We start from the raw sequence: 23,540 nt of genomic DNA on the forward strand, positions 1-23,540 counted from the left end.
GCTGCAGCAGGGCTCGGGGCACAAAGCCCAGCCTGCAGCGGGAGCCACCTCCACTGCACAGATCGGGGAGTCCTGTGCCCCCACAAAGTGGAGCAGCATGGACAGCTGGTACAGTGATGAGCGGGAGTGGGGTTGGAGCAGGGGCAGGCCCTACACAGCTGGGGTGGGATGAAGCCATGAGTGGCTCACCCAGAGAGCGTGGTGGGGGGGAAGTACACAGCACAGAGGCGGGCACATGCCCCTGGAATTGGGTGGGGAGGGGCAGGCTGGGGCTGCACTACTATAGGGCCAGGTGGTGGCAGAGATAGGAGCAGGACTACAGGAGACTGCAGCCATCTGAAAATCCACTGTAGCCCCCACCAACCCTCTCACAGCAGTGCCGCTACTCAACCTGACCACAGCACAACCTCAGCCTCTGCTGGGAACATCCACTCTGAGCCCTTTCCTCTCTTCCTCCTCCCCCTCCCCCCCCCTTGAAAACAAGAGCATGGGGGCTGTGTGCCTCAGATCTGTGTGTGGCTGGGGACGCTGCTGCTGTGGGCTGAGACTGGGAGGCAGCGCCAGTCTGTTCCCGGCAGAGCTCTGGGGCCGCGTTGTGGTCGGGCCAGGCAGTGGCAGTGCTGGGAGAGGGTTGTGGGGGCTATAGCGAATTTTCAGGTGGCTGCAGCCCCCCGTAGCCCCACTCCCAACGCTGCCACAGTGTGGCCCAAGCCTCTGATGGAAATGGCCAGGCTAGCAGCCTGTCTCTCACAATTTGGGGGACATGTGTCCTCTCTGTGCCCTCCTAGGGTGAGTAGCGCCCCCCTCCAGTGTCCCGCAGATGAGCCTCTCATGGCTCTGTCCCACCCCAGCTGTGCAGGGCCTGCCCCACTCCAGCCCTGCTCCCTGCCTCACTGCTGTCAGGTGGGGCGGGGAGGGGAGGCAGATCGAGGCCCCAGCAGCGAGAGAAGGAGTGGGGCTAGGGCTTGGGCCTCAATCTTTCCCGCCCCTTCCCCCACAGACTTACCTGCTGGCAGGGGCACATCCCCAAATAATTTTTTTTCCCTCTGCCTCGATTTCCTCCTCTCTTCCCTCCCCACAAACTTAACTGCTTGGAGGTGAGGGTTAGCTTTTGAGTTCCTTTTAAATTCCAAAAGTGATCTCTGTCTTAAAAAAGTTAGAGACCACTGCTTTACGATGTAGTCATTGGGAATTTCAACATTGCACTCAGCTGTAATTACTAGAAAATAATTGTTCAATAGAACCTGAGCCTCTACTGAGCCACACACAGTTGTATACATGGACTGCGTGTGTTTAGACTTCCTGCATGCTTCCTAGGGCAGAAGTGAATGCACTCTGCAACAACAAAATCTAATGTGAGTTTTCTAGCAATGTATTGTCACATGGGTGGTCAGTTGTCCTGTGACTGTTCCAGTTAATTAGATAAGGAGAGAAAAGGCTGGCAGCTGATGGAATTACACAACAAGCAGAACACCTAGCAGTAAATACAGGTACTGAAAGCCTTACTGTAATTAAGAACAGTAATGACAGTGATTACTATGTATAGCATGGTCTCTGTGAAACCGTCGGAGCTCTTGTTCCACCATGTTAAGTCTTCCAAGGAGTCTCTTAAAGTAGCCTGCTTGTCAGTTTTGTGCTTGCTATACAAAACAGAATCCATGCATCAAAGAGCTTGCAGTGTGATAGACTCAGCCAGGCTGAACTGGGTCAAGCCAAGGAGTGAATATCTTGGAGGCCTTTTTATACTATCATTGTTTCAGTCCTTTAGTAGCAGGCATTATGAAAGGAGGCAAATTTTAAGAGGGCCCTAAATGCATTGAGGAAGGAAGTTTAAATGAACATCTCCAATGGTCTCCTGCAGATAGGTTCAAGCTAACTTATGTAGGCATTAACAGCAAAACAGTTATTTAAAGTACATTATCACATGTTGATTTTCATTGGTTGCCTACTAGCTTCCACCATGAAAAGCCAAAGTATAACTAAGAAGTTCCACAGCAGGCATGAGTTGTTGGGGTTTTTGGGGGGTTTTTTTAGTTTTTCCAAAATTATGGTCTATAATGCTGTTCTGTATTTACAGGGTTTGAATTTTGCCATCTGTTAAATAAGCGGTAATAATATTGCTGTAATAATACAATAATAAGCTAAAACTTGTCAATATTTGTAAGATTTTACTTATAAAGACCTGCAGGCTTTACCAAGAACTATTCTTATTTGTAGGTACTGAAGCTGCTTGCTGAAATGAGTTCATTTTGTGGTGACATGGAAAAGCTAGAATCAAACTTAAAGAAGCTCTTTGATAAATTACTGGTGAGAGAGTTTTATTTGTTGTGATATAATAAAAATGTTTCCTCAGTGTGAATCATCGTTAGGAGCTTATTGCCCATTTATCTGTGGTCCTTCTCTGTTGTAAAGTTAATGACTGTTTTGAAGACACTCCTGTTTATGACATGAGCAGTTATCTTTGCCCCACTCAAATCCCTGTAAAATGAACTGAACTGTCTGCATACACATCAATTAAAATTCATCCTGACTTGTGTTCACATAATGCTCTTAAAACTTATCATGGTTAAAACCTACTGTTAGTGTTGTACCTTTGCTTGACAGTTTTAGGGGGATGCACGAATTCCTGCACAGTTCTGTCATTGCTAGTAATGGTGGTAGGGTACTTGATGGCTTAGATCAGGAATAAATGACATGACAAGAAATGTTAGCAAATGATTTGTACTAATGTTCCAACAAGTGCTGTATCTCTAAAACTAGTGCAACAATAAGAGAACTTGTTGAACTTATGAATGTAGACGAGGTTATATGTCTGTTCTAGCTTAAATAGTGTGTGCACAAGATTGTAGTAACTCCTCTAAAGGAGTAAACAGTTTTCCTTGGCAGTCAAGCAATGAAAATCTTTGTATTAATAAGCTTACTGACTTCCTAAGTAGTAAATGGAGTAGGGGGATGTTCATGGGATCCTATATTCAAAGGCGACTGATAAGTAGATTAAATTTATGAACTATCTACACAATTATTTTTGTTGCATTTGTTTCCATTATTGGAGTTTTCTTGGCTTTGCCTTCTGGCAGAGGTACAAAACATACTTGCCCTCCAGTTCCTTTTCTTCAGGCTTTCAGTCTAATGTATCTGTTCTGATTTCTGCTCCATAAGGAGTACATGCCCCTCCCTCCAGAGGAAGCAGAGAATGGGGAAAATGCTGGTAATGAAGAGCCCAAGTTACAATTCAGTTATGTGGAGTGCCTGCTGTACAGTTTTCATCAGCTTGGACGAAAACTTCCAGATTTCCTTACAGCCAAGCTGAATGCAGAGAAATTGAAAGATTTTAAAATCAGGTAACGTACGAGAGAGAAATGATCACTTAGATACAAATGTAATGGAATTTTGTTGTAAGAGCATTTTAACAATTAATACTCCTTGCTTTGTTGAGTAGTCTGAGTACAGAAAGCATAAATCGGATGTATTGATTAAATAATACAGTGTTGCAAAAGCACTTCTGGTATTTATTTGCCAAAAATGCCCTTTTTAGTCGTATCACTTTCCTTTCACTTGTGCTGCATTTTTTTATAAAGGTGATGTATACTTTTGTACTTCTGCTCGAGTGGAGTTCATGAAATACTTAACGTTCACTTTTTTTTATTAGGCTACAGTATTTTGCCCGAGGGTTGCAGGTATATATTAGACAGCTTCGTCTTGCACTCCAAGGAAAAACAGGGGAAGCCTTAAAAACAGAGGAGGTAGGTATTTCTCAGGAGCAGTTCTCCTTCTATTGAGGTTACTGAAATAGCCATTTCAAAACCATAGTATGCTAGCCTTTGTTGGTGGGGTGAGTGGACTAAATTAGCAGGACTGGGCACTATTATTCCATTTAAACCTGCTAAGTGAATTTAAGTTGCCTCCACATTCAAGGTAACTGCTGTCCATATAGTTGATAACTAGTTATTTGGAGGATGAAAAAGATGATGCAGTTTGACAGTTGTCTCATGATCTGGAAAACAGCAAATGTTTGTAGAATCATAGGAAATGCTGCTACTAGATGGAAGTTTGTATGAAAGCTCCAGTCTTTTATCTGTAAAGATCTTGGGTTCACTTCTCCACAAATGGAAATAAGTTTTAACTCAAGCTCATAACTAGTATTCAGTTGTCGGTATTATGAAAGTACTGAATTTGGTGTCATTTGCAGTGGTTAAGTCAGGAGTAGCATGTATTACTACAGGCTCATGTTCAAGGAAGCTGGAAAAGTTGAGAGGGCTGAGGGTTGATTGCAGTGCCAGGGAGTACTGGGTACATTTGCACAGATTTCAGTAGACCTCCTATTTTGTTATTATGGAATCCTTCATATTGGCATGAAGATTTGCCATAAGTGTTGATTAGCAAGGAGGCTACAAATAAGACTGAGAGGGGTTAGCACAGTACTTCCTAAAGTCACAGAATCCTTACATATCACTTCTTGGTCTCTACCCCTATCCTGAAGATTGACGAAGAGCCAGCATTCTGTGGAATACAGTTTGAAAGCCACTGGTTTAACAGAACTGCAGGGGAAGAAGTAGGCACAGTATCTAACGTTTATCTTTAACCAGTGCTTGTCAGTCATTTTCAGAAATACTTTCTTTAAATCTAAAATCATTCAAAAAAAAGGTGAGGGCAGTTTGCCGCAACTTCATATTTGGGAAGCTGTGTTTTAGCTGTCCTGCATTTATTATATGTACCATTATTATGTATATACACTGATGCTACATTTTACAGCTTAACTTTCCTCATCAGTTCCTGATAGTTTTGTTCCACTATAGCGTGTGTGTCCATTTGGCATAGATGTGACCTATTTTGATTTGGGAAGTGTGCTGGACAAAGACTGTTAAGAAAATTTAGGTTCTTAAAATTCTGTGGTCAGCAGTGGGATTCATGAAATACAGCTCTGGGGAAAGTTTAAAATTTACACCTAACTAAGTTATAAAAGCTTAGAGAGATCTCTCAGTGAGACCACAGTAATTTATTAGGACGTGCACTAAGATTCTTGTTTGATGCCAGTAATTCATGTAATCTCAAATCTCTGAAGTTTCTGGAATTCAGTTGCTGTTTTTTCTTCCCTTTGGCAGAACAAAATTAAAGTGGTTGCCTTGAAAATAACCAATAACATCAATGTTTTAATCAAGGTAAGCCTTAATGTTTCTTTTGTGATTTATGTAGTGAGCAAGTTTGCAACAGGGGGATCCATGAAAAGGAATGATCAGAAACAGAGAGAGTATTTTAAAAACTTTCTAGATGTATCAGGCTATTATCAGGTGACTGCACACTGTCATCAGGTCAAATTCATCTGGCCCTGTGGACCAGATGAGTGGCCCAGGAATGGTCCACAGTCCAGGTAAACAGCATGGTGGTGGTCCTATAGGCCAGACTGAGCCCACCACCCCTCTCTGCAAGCTGAATCCATTACCTTCAGTGCTTGTTTCGGCCAGTCCAGGATTGCACTGCACTCAGTGACCACTATAGCTGGGTCAAGCTGTGAGTGGCACATGGCATGCTGTAGTAGGGAGTGGAGTAGAGCCAGGCAGCATTATAGAACTGCAGCCTGGTGCAGGTGGCTGGGCCAGGAGCAGCTGTAAGGCGGTAAGCATCATAGCCTGGGAACAATAAGGTAGACAGGGGTGTGAGTGACGACCTGGAAGCAAGCTTCATGACAGTAGGCAGCAAAGGTCAGTGCTCTGGTGAGGTAGGACGTTGACTGTCACAAAGTTGAAGAGACTGTGGCCCACCAGGGAAGGAGCAGGGCAGTAAGCTTGCTGATTTGCAGAGGTGGAATCCCTGTGCTCCATTAGGCAGAGGTCTGGTGGCTGGAAGGGGTGGAGACAAGTAGAAGATTTAAACAGGACTCCTTGACTAAAGTGGGGAAGCAGTCCCAGGCTGCAGTAGTAGAAGAAGCTCAGGAGAGTAAGTCTCAAGTAGAGATAAGTTGCTATCTTTCCTTGTTTGTTTGTAATTGAGGCATGAGTGGCTGAATGCATAGGATGCCACTCAGGGTGCCTGGTGAAAGTGCTGCAGGTGAACCCTATGGGGGCAGCCCCGGAGAAACTGTAAGGCAGGCTGGATAGCTCAGTAATAGAAAAATGTCTCTCCTCGCTGGGAAAAGGGGTTTGCATAGTGGTAGCCTGGCTGTTTGAAAGCAGTCTCTCAAACATCATTGCTACCATGAAGGTATTGCAAGCAAGGTAGAAAAGTGTTAGGTGCCAGATAGAGGGACCGGGGAGGCGGGGCACAGACTTCCCAAGACCCCTCAGGTCTTGCTACATGCCTGTGCTGGCTGGTCTGGAGCATGAGCAACACATAGGGGGGGACCCATGGATACTCCTGCCCCTACATATCAGATCAAGCATATGCTCTGGCTGGTCCAGAACCCATGCTGCATAGGGTGGCTGCCCTGCATGGGCTGGAGTGGGCATCACATAAGGAGCATCAGAAAGGGCAGGCAGGTGCTATGAATGCTGGATCCAGCACTGGGAAGGAGTGGATCCTGTACTGGGAGCTCTGTGGGCTGTGGCCCTACACCCTGGATTGGCTTTCCCACTGAGGCATGCTGAGCTGGGTGCTTGCTGTAACCCTTTGGTGTCAGCCACAGCACTTCACATAATTCTGAACCAGTTTCCACTCAGTGATATTTGGAAATGGTTCAATTGTTGTGTGTGTCCCCACCCATTAACTGAGTGGCAGGGATAGCAGAGAGGCAGGCCTGCACAGGAATCATTGAAACTCTTTATAGTAATGAGTTTCACACAGCTGTGAGTGAAATTGTTAGGCTAGTGTGTCAGTTCATAGGTCCGTGTTAAACAGAAGTTGTAGTTTATATTCCCTGGTAGAATGTATGAAATGAGCTAACTGATTTTTTTTCAGATTGAAGTTCTAGGATTCTGAAACAATGGTTTGGTTTAAGAGGAATCTTTAGAAAAAGCTCTTTATCATTGTGGATTTCATCATGGGATAAAATATCACATATTTTGTTTCCTTTTAGGATCTCTTCCACATTCCGCCTTCTTATAAGAGCACAGTTACATTGTCCTGGAAACCTGTACAGAAGGCTGATGCAGGGTAAGTGTTGCAAGAAATCTTGCTTAATATGCTGCCCTAATACTTGCATTGTGGAATCCTCATTTTGTAACATGTAGTAACTTTCTAGTATGTGTTCAGCATGCAGTCAGAAAGGACACAGTCATAGGTGAAATAAAGATTCTGTTGCATAAAAGTTCATTGTATTTATTGGGCAGATTATATTATGCATTGTGATAGGGTCCGAAGCCATCATGACTGCGGTTATGGAAATGCAATGTAAAATGTCTAGTCTTGCTCTGGTAAAATGCAAAATACTTAATCAATGGAGAGCAGCCTAACTTTATCTTGTGAAGGATTTATAGTATCATCATCTAGGATTGTAGATGTAATGTTGAAGCATTTCAGATGCCTTTTGAAATGCTTTAGAGGGCCAGCGGCGGCAAACATATATGCCCTTTGAAACATCCCAAAATCAGCTGAACTGCTTCAGCTCCTGTTATGTGCGCATAGCTCTGGCATGAGACAAAATCCTTGGGTCATCCAGAATCTCACAGTATTCCATTCACCCTGCTGCTTTCCCCCTACCCCCTCCTCTCCTCCTCCCCACGTGTTGCAGGGGTGAGAGCTGGGAAGACAGGCTGACATCCTTCCTGCTTTCCCACCACCTGGTCACTGAACCCTGGCTGCTCCTGCCACCCTCCCCCCCAATACCCAGAGTGCTGGGGCACCACTAGGGACCCCCCGGTCCCCAGCAGTTGGGGCACTGCTGGGGACTTCCACATACCTCTCCACTGGTGGGAAGTGAGTAGGGGAGGAGTGGAAGCTGAGTGGCAGCAGGAGCTGCTAAGTGGCAGCTGTGCACTTTCCCTGCCCCCCACCTGCCTGGGAGACCATTTGCACCCCTGTTGTGCCCACTGGCTGGAGAACACACTGCTGCATCAGCTGGGGCAGTTTTGAAGTACTCCAGCTCAGGGGCTGCACCTGTCTGGAGTCTGAAACAATATGTTTGTTAAATGTTTTCAAGCCCATTTCATTTGGAAACATTTCAGATGTTACGTATGTTTCCACTCTAACCATTCTGGCTCTTACTTAATAGTCTGTGAAACTGAACGTGCTGTACTTGTATGTCTCACTTAAGGGAGTGTGTGCTGTCTTCCAAAGATGTGGTTTTGCTTTTTTCCTTTGTAGGCAAAAAAGAGCAAGTGAAGATACAACCTCAAGTTCACCCCCGAAGAAAGCTGCAGCAGGACCAAAAAGAGATGCAAGACAAATATACAACCCTCCCAGTGGGAAATACAGTAGCAACCTGGGCAGCTTTTCTTATGGTGAGTTTTACAAAAGAGTTTTGTACAATCAATTATTTACCTATGGGAAAGAGAGAATTGAGGACAATTCTCACAAGATCACCTCTAGATTCAGAATTAGGCTATCATGACCGTTTCATGTAATTGTATTTTTATTTCTAATCACTAGTAGAGTAGTAAGTTTTGGGTAAGTGTATAAACTTATCTACTGTGAAGTTCATGCTGTAAATTTTAGTAGTGATCAATAGCTTGCAATCACTTAGAATTAGTGACTAAATTATTTAAAAGCCAAGATATAACATTTATGTCATGGTGACAATGACAGAACTTTTTCAAGAGTAAGAATTATGTCTTTGTCAACTCCCCATGGTTGGTATGTTTAACACAGGTTTTGCACAACACAGTGTACCTTTAGGGTTCAAGACTTGGCATTTAATTTAGTATGTCTTTCTGTTAGTGGAGCAGCCTGTCTTTTCATTTCTGTTTAGTTCCTTGCTCAAAACTATCTGGTTTTAAATAACTAGAGTACACTTAAAATCAAGAGGCAAGGACAGAAATATAATGACTATTAATTCTTTAAACTACGGAGGGAAGAAACAGTAGCAGGAAAATAATGCACTTTTATGTTTTAACAAGACGATTGTTGAGATCAAACTTTGGATTCGTAATGATCGCCTGAGGAACACTTTGGTTCTTCCACTGAGATCAGACTTGTTCTTAATGCAAGTGTTCATTTATGCCATCTCTCTCTTCAGCTTAGTTGTAGTAGTATTGGTTCTTTAAACATTAAGATCCCAATCCAGCAAGACACTTAAGCATGTACTTATTTAACTTATTAGCCCCGCTGAAGTCAAGAAACAGTCTTGTTGACTTCAGTGAGGCTCATAACACAGATTCATAGATGTAGGGTTGGAAGGTTTTTACTGCCCAAGTGCAGTACCCTGCACTTTTCGGTATTGAATCCCATCCTATTCTCATTCGCTCACCTCTGTAACCTGTCCAGGTCCAGCTGTGTCCTGTCCCACCCTTCTAGCATGCCCATCTCACACCGAGGCAAATAAAGTACATGCTTAAGTGTCTTGCTGGTTTGGGATCCTAATGTTTAAAGAACCAGAACTACTAAAATTTAGCTGAAGAAGTAGACGGCATAAATGAACAGTTTAATTTAAGAACAAGTCTCATCTCAGCGGAGGAACCAAAGTATAAGTGTGTGTGTGGGTGTGTTGTTCATGGAGGGTTAGTCCAGATAATTGTACCTAAAAGAACAATAACAGGTATGATTTGGTATGTAATTTCATTTTTAAACAGTGTTAAAGCAAAAGACACTTGGAGACCTCTATGGAATAAATGCATTTGCTTTTATTTTCAGAGCAAAGAGGTGGTTTCCGAGGTGGCCGAGGGAGAGGCTGGGGAGGACGAGGCAATCGCAGTAGAGGAAGAATCTACTGAACAGACCATTATATTCTCCAGGGCTACTACAGGTGAAAGCACCTGTCAAAAGTGAACGTACCATTCATCAAAGGATTGCCTGGGTTATTGTATCCCTTCAAGGACTGCCTTCCACTAAAGACTGACTTAAATGTTCTTTATACCTTTGTATGTATGATCTACTTTTCTAACGGACTACAATTCGTCCATAGTGAAACAGCAACTGTATTTTTGGATGCTTACAGTCAGCAACTTTGAGTTCTTATTTTTGAAGTGTCTTCAGGGTTTATTCAGAAATGGAAAACAGCGTAGATGTTTTATCTGAAGCTACATCTTGATGGTTTGTATATTAACCTAAAAATCAGCTATTGCATAATTAAACTATATAATTGAGTTTGTGTATAAAATAACGGACAGGAAAGGCTTGATTACAAAGATGTGTCAGTTAATACTGACAGCTGAAATAATCCTTTCCTCATCTATAACCATACTTTGCAATATGTGGAGAAGAGTACCATTGTGAAATTAGCATTTACTTACTTTTCATAAAAATCGTTGACTGAAATAAATGCTGGTTTTATAACGTCTGCAACATGGATGCAAAACTTTTGCCTGTAGCATGAAGCAATCCTTTTATTTTTAAGATGTGGAGAATGTGGTGTTTTTGTTTTTGCACATCTTACTCTTCTCCGTGCATTGTAACACAAAGGTGACGTTTTGAAAATGGGTTTTTAATGTTTAATATAAATGTGTGCATATACTTATGCCATGAAATTTCAATAAACCAACAAGAAAAAACAATAAATGAGTAGAAATATTCCCAGAATGGGGCAAGCCTGATGTAATGATTAAGCTTCATAGTATGAAGCTGGACAGGAGAAGATAGCTGGCCTTTCCTGCGCATTGAACATTTCTGGGTTGGCTGGCACTTGACAATTTTTTTTTTTGTTTTAATCAATACAACTGCATTTTAAAAATATATAAATAAAATTGTATTTTGGGTAACACAGAAAAATTACAGTTATGTAGTTTGATTCAGGTGAAGAATTAAAGATTCCATGCAATTTAGTTTTTAATAATAGCTTGTAATTCTTATTTAAATACGGACACCCAGTAAATACAACTTAAAAGAACAGTGGAAGGGGACGGGGTGGTGTTTGTTTAGGTTTTTTTACCACTGAAGAATTTTTTGCTTTTTTCTCAGGTCATTCTTGAAAGATTCACTATTGAAACGGTTTAGGTGATCGTAAAAAGAAGGAAAGTTGGAAGGGAAAATAATTTTAAGTGTTCAGAGATATGTTGACATAAAATAGCTTAGGCTTTAGAAGTCTGAAGGATTTCCCTTTAATTTTTTTTTCAGTCATTTTTACGTCCATACCCTGACAAACCAAATGCCTGAAAGTGATGTTTTCAATTTAGTTTCGCGTGTATATGTGAGTCATAGGATATGAATCTGATACAGGTGTCTTCATTAGCATGCTGATATTTATCACTGCAATCTGAGCATATGGCATGGGCATTTCTGGAACCTAGTGCAAGATCTTCTGGAAGAAAACAATTATTTAGAGAGGCCTGCATAGCAAAACTATTGAGGTTAAAGAAGCAGTAAACTGAAATTTCTTAACTTTGGGTCTGTAACTGTAAACTTTGGACATTCCGAAAGCATTTGTGCTGAACTTGCATTTCCAGTTTCAAGAGAGCTGCTAAATTTAGATTGTCACTAAGAAACTAACCATATGAACAATAACTTTCACATATGGAAAAAAAAAATATCAGTTTGGTAACAGGTGCTGGATAGGTGGTACAAATGTTCCAGGTGAAAATTTGGCCTATTGCATATGTGGTAATTAGTTGACATTTTTTTTTTTTTTTAACAAAGGATTTTCATAGCCTATTTGCAAGCACAGTTTAAGACTAATCATTGGATACAAGCAGTTTCCTTCTCACTGAAGTTGAGTGAGTTGACTTTATGGGACTCTACTAGAGACGATGTTACACAGAGTTCTTGCTGCCTCAGAAATAGTTAGCTTCCCCTTCCTTTTATTCTTAACTTCTGAGGCTGTGAATTCTTCTGGAGACACCTGTTGACCACCTTGTTCAACTGTAAATGTTCCCTTAATGCTTTTGAAATAAAATTCATTTTGTAATTTTGTTTGAGTGCCTTGTTGTTTCATGATTACAGGGCTTTCTAACAATTTCATATTTAAAAGACCATTTTGTGATGGCTCATTGAAGGGATGTTCTCTCCTACAGTTTTATTTCATTTTAATGGGAGCTCAGATTATTTCAAATGGATAGGTATGCTTTAATCTACAACTGAAAAGCTAACAAAGGTTTGGACAGAACATGAAAGGTACATGTCCAGTAGAAGCTGTGAGAGAGTTCCAGGAGTTTGAATGCAGTTTATTTAGGAACAGGAAGACCTGTTGCTTGGAAAAGTATGTTGTAATAGGGATTCTTCAAAACTCTAGATCATGATTCTAGACACTGTCATAACTGGCAATGACTGAGCAGTGATTTAGCATCCAAGAACTGGTGAAAGATTTGTGAGAATGAGCACTTCAGTGCACTATAGTGACATTCATATGCTTAGCCTGGAAAACCCTGTTGGTCATTGCAACTTTCAGAAAACACATTTGCCACTTTACCAAATCTAAACAACTTTCAAGTTAGTTTGCCATGTGACTTACAGGCTTGATCATTCAGTTGTCGGCATATGGCTATTATGTTAATTATCTTAAAATAACTTTCACTTAGTAGGAAGACAGACTGTTGTATTCTAAACTATCACAGAGATGCTACAACCCTTTAGTCTTTTACTTGTTCTTAAATGCATATGGACTCGATGCAAGATTTTAGTATCAAGCCAGGAAAAATCCATTTGTCAAAAAGCCTAGGTCAAGTAGACATAGTATAAAAGGAGGAGAAACAGTTGTCTCCATGCATGACTCACTATGGCTGTCCCCTCCCTTAAACACCTTATACAGCAGCATCCAATGGATAGAGGGTGAGAAGGCAGGTTCAGTGCTCTGCCCCAGCAAGCTGTCCAGCACATACAAAGCTCATGTCAATGCCAGACTGAGCAGCTTAGAAGAAAGGTCAAACAGCAACAATAATCATTGTCTTGTTGTTGTAACCACTTAATTGTTATTATAGTCTTAATGTCATTTCATTATTGATATTCTATTACTAATACTTTTAGTATGATCTCTGGGTGCAAAGCTGTACTGCTACCCAGTGCATTCACAGATGGTGGATAGTGGAACGGCCTTCAGGGAAGGTTAGCTGTAATAAGCAGGGGTAACTGATGAAAAAGTTGTCACAGGCCAAGCAGTAGCAGCACCACCAGAATGGGGTGAGGACAGCAGATGACAATGCTTTTCCTCCTGAAAAACCACATGCATCTTTTGACAGGGCTGACACAGTGAGTACAGATTGCCACTGAAGCCTGCCTGGCCCCCATCTTTGGGTCTACAAATCCTCAACGTGAAGGAAGGTGTTTGAATCTCAATGGTATGCTAGCAGATGAAGGCTGCAGCACAGCGGAATCCCCAGTTGCCTTGGTCTCCTTGCCATGGGATCATGGTCCCATCTGTCAAGAGCTGTGGGGGGCTCGTGTGCTGCAGCTTCTCCACAATAAAACAAGTCAGGCACAGGCCCCTTCCCCTGTGGTAGAGTACAGGCAGTCCTCAGACTTAAACAGGGTTTTCAGGAGCCAATTGTGTCTTAAGTCGAAACATTGTAACTTGGAGACAATTTTTCTTATGAGAAACAATGTTATAAATGGGGGATTGGTTCCTGAACCAAGGCCCCATACCTTATTTTTACCAAAAATACACCAGAATTTTGTATTCGATCAAGTATAGATGAGTAATATAGCTACATTAATGTATTTACATTGTAAATAGCAATTATATTGATTTGGACGGACTTCTTTGAGGTGACTGTTGGACTTCTTGAAAGGCTCTTGGTTGAACTTTTTGAAGGGCTCTTGGCTGGAGTCTTCTCAGGAGTCTTTGCTGCAGTTTCTTCTGGAGTCTTGTCTGCTTTCTCAGAGAAAGCATCCAAGGAAGTTTGGACAAATGTCCTCCAGGGAGATGAAGCAACAGAGAGAACTTGTTCACGGGCATGGTGCCGCATCATATCAAGCATTGTAAAGTCAAAACTGACATCAGAAAGTTGAAACGGTGTTAATTAATAAACATTGTAAGTGCGAAATATTGTAAGTTGAGGACTGCCTGTATGTCCATGCCAAACAGGCTTCCTCAACCATCTTCCCACACACAGAGAAGAGCAGGGGAAAGATAATCATCCTCGACTGCGAGGGACTGCCAGAGATTACGATGTGGTTTTATTATTATGTTATCTTCTTTTTACTGCATTGTCACTATTATTATCATTATTACTATTATAACCATTATGTTTATTGTTACTATTACTGTAATTTTTCTTATTACTATTATACTCAACCTCTTCATTATTATCCTTATTTTATTAGCATTTTTATACTAGAAATTATTTGTCCTTGCTTCTATTACGTTATGACTTGATTATTACGTGCTATTAGTATTAATAATGAATGAATAGCAGGAATACGTGAAACTCCGTCGCCAGGATCGCTGCGGCCACACCTCCACGCCGTGACATAAGCTACTGGCCGGAAGCCCCTCCCCCTGGGCCGTGGGCCCGCCCCTTCTGCTCTGGGGCTACCTCGCTCTCGCTCTCTCTCTCTCGCCCCCTCATCCCCCGCCCAAAATGGCGGCGGTGGAGCTTCCGGTTCCGGGTGGCGCGGGGGGGTTGGGGTCGGCGAAGATGGCGGCTGTCGGAGCGGCCGGGCGGGGCGGCCCGGGCTTGGTGGTCACCCCACTGGGCCGGGTGCTGGGTCTGTCACTGCTGCTGGGCCTGGGGGCGCCGCCGGGCGCTGCCACCACCCACTGGGTGGTCACCGAGGACGGCAAGATCCAGCAGCAGGTGAGGGGCGGCTGGTGCCCGCCGGGACCACCCCCCGCTGGGCTGCGGGTGCGGGCGGCGTCCCGGTCCCGCCGGGCTCGGCCTCGGCCTCGCTTGTGCTGCTGCTCAGCCCCTGCCCTCGTGTTACCGCTCCGCCGCGGTCTTCGGGCTGAGAGCCTCTTGGGCAACCGTCTGGGCCACACGGGAGCAAAGTCCCCGGGGCGGCAGGTGCGAGGCTTCCCTCCACCTTTGGGAAATGCCGTTTCTGGGTGTCTGTATGAGTCATGAGAGTTGTGTGTCTGGCGGGGATCCCCACTGGCACAGACCACAGAAAGGGCAGGATGCTCTTCACACAGTGGGCTGTTGCCGTTTGACACCTATGAGCTTGCCTGGTGAGTCCTGAACAACAGCACATCTCCAGGTGCTGCAACCCCCGGTTGAGAATCTCGTGGGATTGCTGAGAAAAGCCATCCTGTGTCTGCCAAAGCACCTAACCCACTCTCGGAGGGGAGGTGTGTTTCCCTGCTCGTCTAAATGGGTTTCTTCCACCATTTCTCTCTCCACTGCGACCCCTGGCATTCAAAGTCAAGCTTCCTTGCTCATGAGACAAGCAGGGAAGCTTGACATTAAATGCTGGAGGTTGCAGTGGAGAGAGGAACAGTGGAAAAAACCCTGCTCGTGCCCAGGTCACTCTCGCGTTTAGCATCTGCTCTCTGCCATGGTGTAATGTAGGGTACTGGGCAAGACCGGCTTCTGGTCTGACCCAGGAAATGGCAGGTCTTATGATTTACGTTCTTATGTTAATTCCAGCCTGTGGTTGTATTTTGAGCCATGAGTTCCTGGATGTCACTTGTTAAAGGGTGCTTGATTTTATAGACTATGCTGGAAGAAAAGGGGAAGCCAAGTTCATTGAGTCTTAATGCTGAAGTAGCTTGGTTCTCATACAGCAAGTGCCCTCTGACACAGAGCAGTGCAAGTTGTAGCTGTGTTGGTCTAAGGGCGTAGGCAGGCAAGGCTCTTTGGGTAAATCTGATATCTTTTGTTAGACGGACTAAATAGTTGGGGGGAAAAAAGAAAAAAACTCAACTATTTAATTGGTCTAATAAAAGATATCAGACTTAACCCAAAGAACCTGTCTACCTGTGTCATGAAGGGGAATTTGTAAGTACAGTATTAACTGTGATTAGTATTAGCAGTTACTAATCTGAGAGGGCATGAAAAATGACTGTGGTGCCTGATGCTTTTATTGTCAAAGCTTTTTGATGTGGCAGCCTTAATCTGAAGTGCAGATGGGTTTGAAGTTCCTCTCCTTTTCTTTTCCTATTCTTCCCTTTTCCTTTGGGTTTTGGGAAGCAATGTATGGTAGTAATGCAGTGAGCAAGTATCTATTCTCCTCTGTAGTACTTATATCTGCCTAGTCACAACTGGTTGTTTTGGTAAGGAGCTGTTTCACAGTTTACTCAATTACAGAAGAGAAGCAACTATTGTATATTTCACAGTTTTTAAAAAATTGTTTTAAAATCTGCTCCCTTGGTATGGTAGAGAGAGAAACAGCCAGCATCTCTTCTTACATTAAATATGGTTTTTTTTATTCAAAAGGCAAAAAATAATTGAAACAATTAACTAGCTAGATTCAGCTTTGACAACTTGACTTTTGAGATTTGTCTCCACTGCCTAACAGACCTCATTAAGTACGTGTAAGATGCTTCTGTTGTATTGTAGCTGTGAAGATTTATGCATTGTATATTTCACTTTCTTTTCTAAATTTTTGTGTGGTATTTCTGTACCCTACCAAACAGCTTCCAGGTTGCATCCTGGAAGCAGCTAAAATGAGAGGGTGTCTGCAGAATATAAAGAGCTTTAAGATAAAAGTGCTTTGTGAATTGTAATGGTACATTTACAATAATGAATCGGGTAATTTAATACAAGTGACATCCATCAATTTCTAACCTCATATTGTGTAGGCACTGAGGTAGTAAGGAACATGGAGAGGTGGCTTCCTTTTTAGTACTTTGTAACTTTGATCCCCACCCCCCTGTTTATTAAGTGATGCAACTGTTCAATTCATCTTTAGAAATAAAATGTATGTTCTTGAAAACCAGGATTCCCTCCATTCTCTCCCTCCCCCCAATTGCTTTACCCCTACTTTTTTTACAAGTAAAGGTTTCTGTCCAGTGAAATGCTAAATTTTTCCTCCAAGAACATTTGGTTAAAACCTGTATGGTATTAAGAATAGGAAGCTTACATGAGAAATCTGGGAAAAGTATCAGTGTGCAGTGTCTATTCCAAATGTTGTGGTTAGGATTGCTTGGTTATACTTACAGTAATTGTAAAATCTGGTTGCTTGTCATTCAGAATGTCTACTAAGTAATTACTTATGTAACTAAAAAGGTCAAGAGAGAATGAATAAATAAATTTAAAAATGCCTATTTCAAATTTACAATACATACACCATAGATTTCAGGCAATATCACTTGAGATTTATGGAGTATTTCTTGCACCAGGAATTCACTCAAAGTAGCATGGACCTGAAAGCTTACTACAACTCACCATAAACATCATGAAGGTGCGATACTAAATGTAAAAATATCCTTTGCTCACTTAGCATCCTGTTTGTCTTTGTTCACTTTCAGCACAATTGGAACAAAACGTCTTTGCCTTTTCAACATCCTTTCTAGATCTTTGCTTTGTCATATCTTACTTCCTTTCTTGTTTTGCCCCAAAAAATTCTCTATCCTACTTTTTTTAATGTCTTTGTTCTTGTATATCTTTTGCGACATCCTGAAGCATACTTTGCATGACAAAAAAGGTTTAAAGTGTTATTTATTGTGTATTGCTTTCATGTAATAATTGCACATGCATATATAGATAGGTGTAAATAAAGTACGTATCACCATAGAATATAGCTATGATTAGGACTGGAAAAATACTTGTCAGAAAAAAGCTATGTAGCAGCCTGTGCAACTGAAATATGTAGCTTTATCACTTCCTGATAATTAACGCTTCTGCAGCAAATAGTGTAGTGACCTTCAGCAAAGAATGTTCTATAAGTTTACATGTATCCCGCACATCTTACTGAAAGAGCTCTGCAAGAACTTCCAAGCAGGAGACATTCATAATCTGGAGGGCTTCAGTGCTTTATGAATAATTGAACGTTTTGTTGTTGGATTTAAAGTTATTCTGTTTCACTGCAAAGAGTAGTGGTGATTCTCCTCTTTTGAAGTTGCTACGTCTTATCTTTTCTTGAATATGGATTTTACTCCTGTCCCTAAATTGCCTTGTACACTGCCATTGGTAGGGTAAATAATTTAATAAAACTATAGACTTAAAGGACACAGATGACCCAACAGCTGTTGTATGCTCCTTTGACCTCAGTTTGGGTGAAGTCTCTCTAAATGTTGTCACCAAGGAATATATTATGTTTTACTTGTAGGTGCATCTGGTGCTTGTATCTTTTACTTTTGGAAAGGTTTATTATGCTGAAAGCCCCTTACTGGTTTAGATTTTATATTTTATACGTCTGAGCTTGTTCCTGTATCTTAATCCTAAAGGGAATAGGAAGCTAATTATGGGAATCTCATTACAGTTCCCATAGAGGAATCTCTTTACAGTATTCATAAATTCAGAATTTGTGACTGGTGTGTGCTGATGGAGCTTCTATTTTGACTTCAGCAGGGTTCCACGGAATTTTATTTTATTTTATGGATTTCCATACATTTAAATGTTGCTGCTTTTGGGGGTGGGGAGAGGAGGTATATGCCTTTTGAGTGGAAACAACAAGTTCTTTGCTAGGTGGACTGAAGGATTATATCCTTTGAATAAGTACTTTTTTATCAAACAACAAAATATGAGTTCATCAGTTCTTAGTAGTAATCAGTGAACTACACCAAACTGCCCTTCTTTGACAACAACAATAAGATATGAAGGTAACTGTTTACCACTTGAATTATAAGCCTTTGCACTGAGTCTTGGTGTTTCCTATCCATTGCTTCCTATGTCATCTTATCAGATCACTTCACTTGCACAAGGGCTGGCCATGAGGTTTGGGTTTGAAGCAGTTAAAACATGCCAGACTAAACTGGAAATGGCTCACCCAGGATGTTGACTAAGATCTTAGTCTAGTTAGCACTTGCTTTGCTTTGCTTTGCTTTAACCTTCCCACCAGTCTGAGAAATGGACAGGGAAGTCATGTCTCCATTTTAGAGCAATTTAGAGGCAGTCCAGTGACACTAAAGTGTCTGAATGAAGGGCGGATGCCTCAGACTAAACATAGGCAAGGCTTAAACAATGGGCTTTACTAAGCTAATTAATTCTGGTTATCCTGATAAGTAACCCCACTCCAACCTTCGGGTTATCTCAGTGAATGGTGTTCTTTGTTACCAAACTGGTTTGGGTTACTGCAACAGGAGCTGAAAGTGAAAACAATTTAGAAACTCTACCTAGGGTATGTTCAGAATGCAGTAGCCTGTTTTTTACAGGGAAAGATATTTCAGAGGACATCTGTTTATAAACATTGCTCCTGTGTGATACCTTCCAGGTTAAAATTCTCCATGTCAAAAAACACTTCCCTGCTTACAACCCAGTGACGGTAGTTTCTCCCTGCGTTAATGTAGCTAACACATCCTGAATGACACTGGGACAAGGAGTACTCCTTGTCACTTGTGGAATACTCCTGCCAGAGACTTGAGCTTGGTGTTACAATCTAACAGCTTTCTGTATTTTGAAGAGATCACTTCTGGCCAGCTGATATACTTGACTAAGTAGACGTAAACTGGAATAGCAGTTTTCAAGTAAATTAGTTCATATATAAATCAGAAAATTAGATATTAGAAAGACCTCAGGAGGTCATCTAGTCCAACCCTGTACTCAAAGCAGAACCATCCCCAACTAGATCGTTCCAGCTAGGGCTCTGTTGAACCGGACCTTAAAATCTTCTAAGGATGAAGAGTCCATCACCTCTCTAGGTAATCCATTCCAATACTTTGCCATCCTCCCAGTGAGAGAGTTTTTCCTAATATTCAACCTAAACTTCACTTCCTGAAACTTCATAGAATCCTAGAAAGTTAGGGTGGGAAGGGACCTCAGGAGGTCATCTAGTCCATCCCCGTGCTCAAAGCAGGACCACCTCCAACTAGATCAGCCCAGGCAAAGCATTGTCTAGCTGGGTTTTGAAAGCCTCCAAGGATGATGCTTCCACCACCTCTCTGGGTAACCTGTTCCAGTGCTTTACTACCCTCCTAGTGAGAAGATTCTTCCTAATATCTAACCTAAACTTCCCTTGCAGCAAGTTGAGACTGTTGCTCCTTGTTCTGTCATCTGCCACCACAAAACAGTCTAGCTCCATCCTCTTTGGGAACCCCCTTCAGCAGTTAAAGGCTCCTGTCAAATCCCCTCTGTCTTCTTTTTTCAGACTAAATAAGCCCAGTTCCCTCCACCTCTCCTCATAAGTCATGTGCCCCAGCCCCTGAACATCCTTTGTTTACATCCTTTCTTGTTGTTTACATCCTTTCTGTAGTGGGGGGCCCAAAACTGGACACAGTACTCCAGTTATGGCCTCACCAGTGCTGAATAGAGGGGAATAATTCACTTCCCTCGATCTGCTGTCAGTACTCCTGCCAGTGCAGCCCAGTATGCCGTTAGCCTTCTTGGCAACAAGGGCACACTGTTGACTTATATTCATCTTACTGTCCACTGTAACCCCCGGGTCCTTTTCTGCATAACTGCTGCCCAGCCAGTCAGCTTCCAGCTATAGCAGTGCATGGAATTGTTCTGTCCTGAAGTGCAGGACTTTGCAGTTGCCCTCATAAGATTTCTTTTGGCCCAATCCTCCATTTTGTCTAAGTCACTCTGAATCTTAGCTCTACCCTCCAGCATATCCTACTCCCCACCTTTTGGTGTCATCTGTCATGTGCTTTTGAATTTGGGAAACACTATGTCCTGCCAATCCACTGATAAAATAATCATGTCTCTAATACATTGGCTTTCACAACCTATGATGTAAAGTTCAGACTTTATGCAATAGATTTTATACTGCCCTGGTCATCACAAAGATTGACCTGTGCCAAAACTAACTACTTGGCATAACATGTGCTGTGATGCAAAAGTAGCAGAGAAATTTGAAAAGGGGCAAACAAAAATGAATGACACAATATTATACAGTCTTTAGTAGCTCTGCTGGTTGGGAGGAGCTGCTTTATCAGTCCTGTGCACAAAGTGTTCTGTCTCATCAAGGGTGGAGGAATAAGTGTGTAGTCTTATAGAAGGGATAACAAGATTCAGCTGCAAAGGGGGCAGGTGATTGCCTTGTCAGCACCTGATTCCTGTAAAGGTTGGAAGATCTAAATTGAAAAAAAAGGAGCTACACAAAGCCAGTTATCTCTTATGATAGGGCTTGGAGCCAGGGGACTCCTAGGCAGATAATCTAAAACACCAGGGACCAACTTTTTCTGCAGGTATCCCACAAATTAGCTCTTCATCCTCCTGTGTGCCACTCCTGCCTTATCTTTTGCTGTACTTCCTTCTCCCTCCCTCATCTTTTGCTCTTTCTGCTTCCTTTCATGTATTCCATGCCTCGTTTGCTGCCTTGCTTTCTGTTCCCTGCCTTATCTGCAGTTGTGCTGCCTGTCCCTCCCCAATCTACCATGTGCTGCACAGAGGTTGCTTGCGCCACTTGGGGCACCTGTACTGCAGGTTGGTCACCCCTGCTCTAAAGGAGGGCTAGAGAAAAGCTGCCAGGAACTTACTTTCATCTGGCACAGAAGTCTCTGAATCAGGGGAGGGGGAACTTCCTTGGATTTATGTTGAACTGTTTTATTTTGGGGTTTGCTCTGTGGGGGAAGAAAGGTCCTGAGCTAAACTTAAAAGAAGCATTTTACTCCATCCAGGGCTGGGGAGGTGGGTCAGCTTCTTTCATGGCAATAAAATCTTAAAGAGTTGGTAAAGTGCATTTGATTAAAGATTGAATGTAAGCATGACACAAATTTAAACAAGACAGTCCCAGTGTCAGGATGATTCCTGGATGGCTTTAAAGCTAGTTAATACTTTACTGATGTCAGATTAACCTTAGTGTTTGTGACACCAAAGTTAAGAGAAAACTGTGGTGTACTTGGTGTTAGACTGGAGGAAAACTTGAAACAGCCAGGAGCAATCCAGAATCCAGGTCAGACAAATAAAAGCTGCTGTCTTACTGCCTGCTAAAGGATCTGTGACCATACTTCTGCCTGTCTGGTTATAATGACTTTACTACTGAGTATTCCAGAAAAAGGCAGCTGTTCTTTTGTTGCACGGTCCTTCTAAATAGAGGTTTGTATGGCTTTAGTGAATTTTTCTTCCAGGCCTGCTTTGCTGCTCTAACCGCCCCTCCCCCCCTCCCCCCCCCCAAAACCTCTCCCCCTCTTTTTTTCCCCTCAAAACCAAAAAAATACAAGTTACTTATGGCACACATGTACTTGAGGGACCAGACTGGAGTGCACACAGTTTTTGGTGATATTTATAAGATGACCAAAACTAGTGGCTAGTTTTTACCGACTAGCATATCTGGCTGAGCACTGGAAGCTTTAAGCATGGATCAAATAGCAGATTATTCCTGAGAGAGGAAGCTTGGTTTAAGACAAAACTCATCTTGGAACAGCTGTATTTTAGATGCAGGTTTTCCTTGGCCAAGTTGTCTTAAAACTTCTCAGCCTATGAAATGGAAAAAGTATCATTTCGTATGCAAAAACATGTGAGGGGTGACAGGAGGCATTTACATGCATGTGTTTTGTCTTTATACAGTACTTTTGTAAAGTTTGATCCTCACAGTCTGTGCTCTGAAGGCTATGAACCGAGCTTGATTGTTTTATGCATGTTTAGAAATTTCTGGCTACAGTTATATTTTGCCAGTTCTGGGTTTTTGTCAGAAAGTTTACATTAAACTAAGTATATTCATGTCAAGCTCAGTGGTTAGCTGTTAATTGCATTTACCATTAGTCATGATGAAGAGCTTTGATCAATTAGAGATGCAGAGTTTCTTGGTTTGCTAGAATGAGTGCACTGAACTGATTGTGTGTGAAAGCACCCTCTTTGAGCCAGAGGGTCTGTTAAGCAAAGCAGATGGCTTCACTGAGATGAAAAAAACACAGTAACAGCCAAGTTTGGAAAAATACTTGCGTCAAGATTTGTGGGGTGGTAGTCATGCTGAAAGTAAAACCTCTTACTTACAGCGGTTCACATTTTGCCACTTAATCTAGCTTGCATGCATTGGTTTGACCGGGAGGAATGCCACCTACTCACTTTGTGAATTTGCAGTTGAACTGTTCAGTTTTTGGGAACTGGTGCTCCTGAAGTCCCACTGACATCACTGGAACTGCAAGTACTAAAAATTAGGGGGTTGTGTAAGAACTTTCCTTTAGTTGTTTACTCATTTGTCTTTGTCACATACCCCAGCCTTTTCTCTTCTGTTCTTTCCTTCTTCTTTCTATTGGGGTCATGTCTTTCAACTGTAAAAGTTTATTAGGACAGGAACTGACATGATTTAACATTTCAGAGCCAGTCAGGCATCTGAGGAAGCTCTGCTTTATGATTGGCATATTTTGTCCATATTGCCTTGCAGGCTTCACAGTGAAAAGACAGTTTGGAAGTGACCCAAGGACATGCTTGAACAATGGGCCTGTTAAAGTCAGAAAACTGCAAAGCAACCAAGAATGCAAAATCAGACTTTTCAAGTCATCCTGCTTGTTTGTTTGCACTTAGAGCTGAACCTCTGCCATAAATGTACTTAGAAATGGGTATGGCATTTTTGGTGAATCTAAAAACATACCACAAGGTTTCCAG

At 42.2% G+C, this 23,540-nt stretch overlaps 2 protein-coding genes across 3 annotated transcripts in view; both read left to right on the forward strand.

Annotated features, from left to right (window-relative positions):
• The window catches only part of API5 (apoptosis inhibitor 5), a 21,014-nt gene extending 9,083 nt beyond the window's left edge, over positions 1-11,931 (forward strand). The window contains exons 8-14 of the mRNA XM_090032964.1: positions 2,218-2,307; positions 3,160-3,341; positions 3,650-3,743; positions 5,103-5,159; positions 7,010-7,086; positions 8,236-8,372; positions 9,721-11,931. Coding sequence (XP_089889090.1) covers positions 2,218-2,307; positions 3,160-3,341; positions 3,650-3,743; positions 5,103-5,159; positions 7,010-7,086; positions 8,236-8,372; positions 9,721-9,800 — 717 coding nt within the window. The 3' untranslated portion in view covers positions 9,801-11,931. The remainder of the gene's footprint in view (positions 1-2,217; positions 2,308-3,159; positions 3,342-3,649; positions 3,744-5,102; positions 5,160-7,009; positions 7,087-8,235; positions 8,373-9,720) is intronic.
• Positions 11,932-14,534: 2,603 nt separating this feature from the next.
• TTC17 (tetratricopeptide repeat domain 17) overlaps positions 14,535-23,540 on the forward strand; it is a 102,789-nt gene continuing 93,783 nt past the window's right edge. Inside the window, exon 1 of one of the 2 annotated variants that reach the window (XM_090032966.1) lies at positions 14,535-14,750. In XM_090032966.1, the coding sequence (XP_089889092.1) occupies positions 14,535-14,750 (216 nt within the window). The remainder of the gene's footprint in view (positions 14,751-23,540) is intronic. The other variant, XM_090032967.1, reaches the window with a different exon arrangement.

Source organism: Crocodylus siamensis, chromosome 2 (genome assembly GCF_052110815.1).
Source record: "Crocodylus siamensis isolate JL-2025a chromosome 2, ASM5211081v1, whole genome shotgun sequence".
Taxonomy (NCBI): domain Eukaryota; kingdom Metazoa; phylum Chordata; order Crocodylia; family Crocodylidae; genus Crocodylus; species Crocodylus siamensis.